The 5658-nt window shown below is 34.6% G+C and overlaps 1 protein-coding gene across 1 annotated transcript; it reads left to right on the top strand.

Moving 5' to 3' along the window:
- Positions 1-1050: 1050 nt before the first annotated feature.
- LOC104523012 (structural maintenance of chromosomes protein 4-like) lies at positions 1051-5407 on the top strand (the record flags this gene model as incomplete). Its single annotated transcript, XM_010165460.1, has 4 exons — positions 1051-1317; positions 2448-2626; positions 3243-3434; positions 5231-5407. Coding segments are annotated over exons 1-4 (678 nt in total), but the record flags the coding sequence as incomplete, so codon positions are not given.
- Positions 5408-5658: the final 251 nt, after the last annotated feature.

The raw sequence follows: 5658 nt of genomic DNA, 5'->3' as shown, positions 1-5658 counted from the left end.
GGGGGGGAAGGGTTGGTAAGGTAAATAGGTCTATATTGCACAATTCTGTTGGAGTGGAGCAGTTTTGGGAAAAAAAATAAAAAAATCTGGTCGTTTGAGAGGTTGTAATTGTCTGAGACAGCCATTGCGGAACACTTCTTAACAGGGGCATAGACTCAAATTGCCTTAAAATGAGTTCTTTCTCTCATTTCCCCCCCCCTCCCCCATTGTCCCAAATGAAGGACTCTCATGAGAGTGTGGGTTGGGGGTAGGTCTGAAAACGTCAAATGATTGGCACCAATTGTAAGATGACTTTCTAACCACGTCAGTTTTTTATCTTGTGAGAAGTAAACTTTCTCATGTCTGTTTTTCTACGAACTAACTTCACCACTTTGCTGCAATTTAAACTCTTTGGAGAGACTTTCGCTCCTGCAATCGTCTTTCTTCTCATCGGTTGCTTTCTGTTTATACTTTTGGGGAGCTGTGCTGATGGACTTTTGTAAAGGTTTCGTTCTTGATCAGTTAACTTTAACATCACAGCTTGATGAAGGTATCTCGTTTTGCTTTCTCTCTTAAATGTTGAATGCTGGCAGTAGTGCTTGTGTTATATTTTGCAAAACAAGTGTGTTGGTTTAAACTGTTTCAAAGTCAAGTCTTGGCTATAATGATGCAGGTCTTTTTGTTTATCTGTCTATCTAGATGAAATATATAGTCAGCTTGGACTGTTGAAAGTAAAAATGTGTGTCAGGTCTGAAATGTGTTACGTGAAGAGTGCTTCCAGAAGAGTATAGACATATGGCTACTCAGTTTGTTATTGCGAATGTGTCTTTAACTCTTTTGCCCCCAATATCACGGTCGCTTTCTCTGAACGTAGGAACTGCCTTGAACATGGCTGTGTGACTTTGCAGTAGGTAGATTGCTGCAGTTGCTACAGATTAGGGTCGGTCCCTTGCTTTGGGGGGGTGATGTATTTTTAAAATAGATCATTATGAGGTTAAACTTGAGGTTTTGTTTCAAATTTGGATTTTTATCTTCAAAATACCTATAGTCTTTAGTTTTTAAATTAGGCACACGTGTAGATATATTCTTTAAGGGGATTGTAGTGCAATGCTTAGATCACAGGGGTTTCTTGTTTATGTTAGCAAAGGAGATAGAGCTCTTCAGTAGTTTGATTGCTTGGACTGGAAGGGGAACAGCCAAGAGGGATCATGCCAAGCAAGAGCACCAAAACCTCAACAGCAGCCCATCGGAAAGGCAGAGAGCCCTTAGAGGAGTCCACCAGTGACATGGAAGTGGAAAACGAAGGCAACAGACAGCTTGGTGAAGTACCTTCACAAGGTAGGTCTGAATATTGTGGTTCTGATGGCGTGTGAACTCGATGATAATGCCTGTTTAGCAACAATATTCAGTTGAATTATACCAACTGTTCTAGATAGGATTTGCTCCTTTCCCTTGTGGAAAGGAATATTGAAAGCCTTGACTCCTGGCAAGTTTTAAACTGCTTTTAAAATGGTAAAGAGGGTTTGCAAAGAGTTAAAGTGTTTGGATCAGTGACTTAGTACAAGTGCAAAAGCAATTTGTAGACTTTCTCCTAATAAAGCCTATTTTATATTCTTGATCTGTAACATTGTGCTTAAGATTGTGGTACAACATCAGGATTTTTCAAATTTATATGCAGCCAATGGTATGGGATTTCTTGGAATGGAATAAATGTCAAGTTTATTTACTTAACTCTTAAAATGATTTGACTTTCTTTTTCATGAAGCAGTGTGTTTTCTTGAGTTGAGTTTTTTTGCTGAAAATGTCTGGAAAAACAGCAGCGTGTGTCTTTTTAGGTAGCCAGAGATGCAATTCTTAAAGCAAGGTATTTGACAAATAGATTAATATGTTGAAATTGGTGGCAAAAACTGCTGTCTAGTTGAAGAAAAAGTTGCTAGTAACTGTTGAAAAGCTGCTTTGCTTACAGCTAGCTGATATCCAGGGGGCCAGTTTGTTTTCGTAACAAACTTCCTGTCTTTGCAGAGTAGTTGTGCTGTCATTACAGCTTTCAGAGCATTGTGCAGCGATCCCCAAATCTTGCAGAGTGACTTGTGAGCACGCTTGAAATGTGGCTTTGCACTTATTAATTAGAAAGGCTTTGCCTGTTTCAGATTTGTAGGCTTATTGTGACGGTTGTAGCTATTGTAATTGCAGAGTGACTATTAAAGTGTGTTAGAATAAGAATTACATAATGAAAGAACAAACCCACTAGTGACTCGATGGGACATCTTAAGTATCTCTTTTTAAAGATTCCCTTCATAGAAAGAAGAATTTTAATTCCACTTAGCTCATTTTAATCATTGTAGGCAAAAGTATAGGTTTGGTTCATATAGAAATATTTGCTTTTCCAGTTGAACATTTTAAAAGGTGTCTGGTCATTGAGAGCTTATAGTCTTTTTTTTTTTCTGTTTATTTTGGATGGTTTTTAGCAGTTTCAAATGAGGTGCTTGATAATCGAAGTTTAGAAGAGATTTTGGGTAGCATCTCTCCTCCCCCACCTCCAGCCATGACCAATGAAGCTGGTGCTCCTCGTCTCATGATAACTCATATTGTAAACCAGAACTTCAAATCCTATGCAGGGGAGCAAACCTTGGGACCTTTTCATAAGGTATCTTTCTTTTTACCTTAAGCATTTTTAAAATGAAGGTAAGACTTCACTGTGTGTTAATATTCCTTCCGGTATTTGAATGTAAGCTTACCTCAAAATAACTGAAAAATATTTAAGTTTTAGAATTACTTATATAGTGATATTCTAAATTTTCACTACTGGACAGTAAAGAAAACATTTAAGTGCCATTTTCTGATACTGTACAATTGTAGTTGATCAGTAACCCTTAAAAAAGCACACATTTCTCTTTATTTCGTTTACTGGAGAACTTTTAGGGGTGTGTTTGAAGAATGAGAATATTTTTTAGTGCCCACAAGAGACTTACGTGGCTAATCATGGAACTTTCCTTGTGAACATGCTTGCTAAATGCAGTATCGCTTTGAGTTAACAAGTTAAAATTTAGAAAGCTGAGCTGAGGTGGGTTTTTTTTTTTCTTAAGTAAGTTGAGCTGCTTTACCTTTGGCAGTAAAAACTGAGCTATCAAATAATCTGCAGTTTCATGCACTGAAATAACTGTGTTTTAAACTGTTCACAAATGAAATGAGTGATGTACACGGTCCAGGATCTTTTTCCCTATGATTATTACTTTTTTCTTCCCCCCCCTTCTGTTATGCAGCGTTTTTCATGTATTATTGGACCAAATGGCAGTGGGAAATCCAATGTCATTGATTCAATGCTTTTTGTGTTTGGGTATCGAGCACAAAAAATCAGATCCAAAAAACTCTCTGTGCTGATCCACAATTCTGACGAACACACGGACATCCAGAGTTGTTCTGTGGAAATCCACTTCCAAAAGATCATTGACAAGGTAGGTATGCTTCTGGTCAGAACAGTGGAGGCTTTTTTTTGTTCTTTAAGGATTTGAAAACTTTTAAAATTTGATTATTTTAATTTGAGCTGGGGAAAACTGCATAGCATTATTAGTTTACCTTTGAGATATAAAACATCAATTCAAAGTTAATTAGCTTTAAAAAATCCTCTATTGAGCAGAACAGTTCTTAAAATATTAGTAGGGATTCTTTTTTTAATTTTTTTTTCTCAAAGACTAATATCTGGTACATATCCATTTTAAAACTGTTTAGAAATATGTAATAATAACTATAAGAAGTTGTTTTAGAGTTGTCATCTCTTTTACCTCAAGTAAATAAAACTTATTTCTGAAAACAAAAGGATCCCTAAAAATTTATAAGTCTGTGTTTAGACATGTTTTATATTCATAAATTTATAATGTGAGCATATATATTAAGAAATAAAATCTATTTAAGCAAAATTTTTCAAATAAATTAGAAACTATTGTAGGATATCTAAATTTAGAAAAATATATAATGAATTTGAAACTTTCTTATTTACACTTTATATGCTGTAAACATGCCTGCATTCTAAAACAGATTTTTCATCAAAAATTCTGGACCTCACATCTTACCACTAAAAATTTTTTGAACCTGATAATTTGTTTGGATGAAATAGAAAGTGTTGGCAAATAAAAAAAATATATTTATTTTGCTTGTCACTTCATGTATTGATAAAGACTTCTGGACATTTTTATTGATTTATTGCAATTACAGTGCAAGGAATATATTTCTCTTATTTAATTTAGATTTTATTTTTGTGCACACTTTCTAGCTGAAATATCAACTGTGGAGTTTGGGGTCAGTCAAAATAGTGGGGAAAGGACACTGAAATTTCAAAAATTGTGTTAATAAAGTGGCAATATACACAGCCTTTGAAGGAACTGTTTTAAAGGACAGGGTTTTTTTCTTTGACTTGATTTGTATACACACATACATTTTGTTTGTATATATAATAACCAGATTAAAAAAAAAATTAAATATATGGGTTTTTTTTTTCCTTGACTTTGTATTAACATCTAGGAGCTGATTTTTTTTTGATCTCAAAAACTTCTGCTTGCACCAGATACTAATTTGATTATGCTCCTGGGGGTTAATCTGGGAAAAGTGGTGGGCCAGTTTAAATTTTTAGAAGAAGCATATCTCAATTTCAACTTTTTAAAAGTATAGTACCAGCTTTATTTTAGTTGCTGCTTTGTAGGTAAGTCTAAGATATCTTTTGAAGTTGATGATGTCATATTTGTCACATCTTTAATGTTTTGCTTTTTTATCTTCTACAGTTTCTCTTTAGAACTGCTCAGCTAAAAGCAACTCCTTTTCTTAGCACTAGAAAAGAGGAGTTTAAAATGCAAACAGTATTTAAGTCATTTCAGACTTCCTGATCTAAAATTTAAAAGGTGGAATAGCACAGGCACTTTAAATTTGAAGTAGGCCTTTTCCTTTGTGGGTAAAGAGAATAAATGAAGTATTTTCAAAGCAATAGCTTGTATTTGAGGTGGGGAAGGCATAATATGAAGGCCATTCAGTTTAAAGAATTCGGGCTATTTTTTGTCCAGTTCTCAAGAGCTTTTTGGGGGTTTTTTCTCACTTTTTTTTTAAGATTTGCAGCTTTAAGACAGTTTCCACTTCTACTAGACCCCAGAGTGCAGTTGACTTAAAACCTGAACATGGTAAAACTTCTGTGCTTAATTGTGAAATATGAAGTAAAGCTGTGATATAGTAATTGTTTTTCTGGCTTTGTTTTTCCTCAAAACAGGAAGGAGATGATTACGAAGTCATTCCTAACAGCAATTTTTGTGTATCTAGAACTGCTTATAGAGATAATTCTTCTGTCTACAACATCAATGGAAAGAAAAAGACATTCAAAGATGTTGGTATTCTTCTTCGAAGCCATGGAATTGATCTGGACCATAACAGGTTCTTAATTTTACAGGTTGGTGTATGAATAAAAACCATTTTAAGTAAAGTTGTATTTCCAGTTATACTTATAAAAAGAAATACTCTCTAGGATTTAAGTCTTGTATTTGAGGCCTTAAAGTACTCTAGCAGCACATCATGATTTGCATGCTCTGATAAAGATGCGAATCATTATTTGCTGCTTTAGAAATTTAAGGAAGAGAAGCAGTTGAAGATACTAATACAAATTTTTTCTGCTAAGAAATTGGTGTTCCTGACGTGTGGATG

This window comes from Antrostomus carolinensis, unplaced genomic scaffold, assembly GCF_000700745.2.
Source record: "Antrostomus carolinensis isolate BGI_N321 unplaced genomic scaffold, ASM70074v2 scaffold20563, whole genome shotgun sequence".
Taxonomy (NCBI): domain Eukaryota; kingdom Metazoa; phylum Chordata; class Aves; order Caprimulgiformes; family Caprimulgidae; genus Antrostomus; species Antrostomus carolinensis.
Note: the sequence above shows the minus strand (reverse complement) of the source record. Positions and strands in the feature narration are given on the sequence as shown.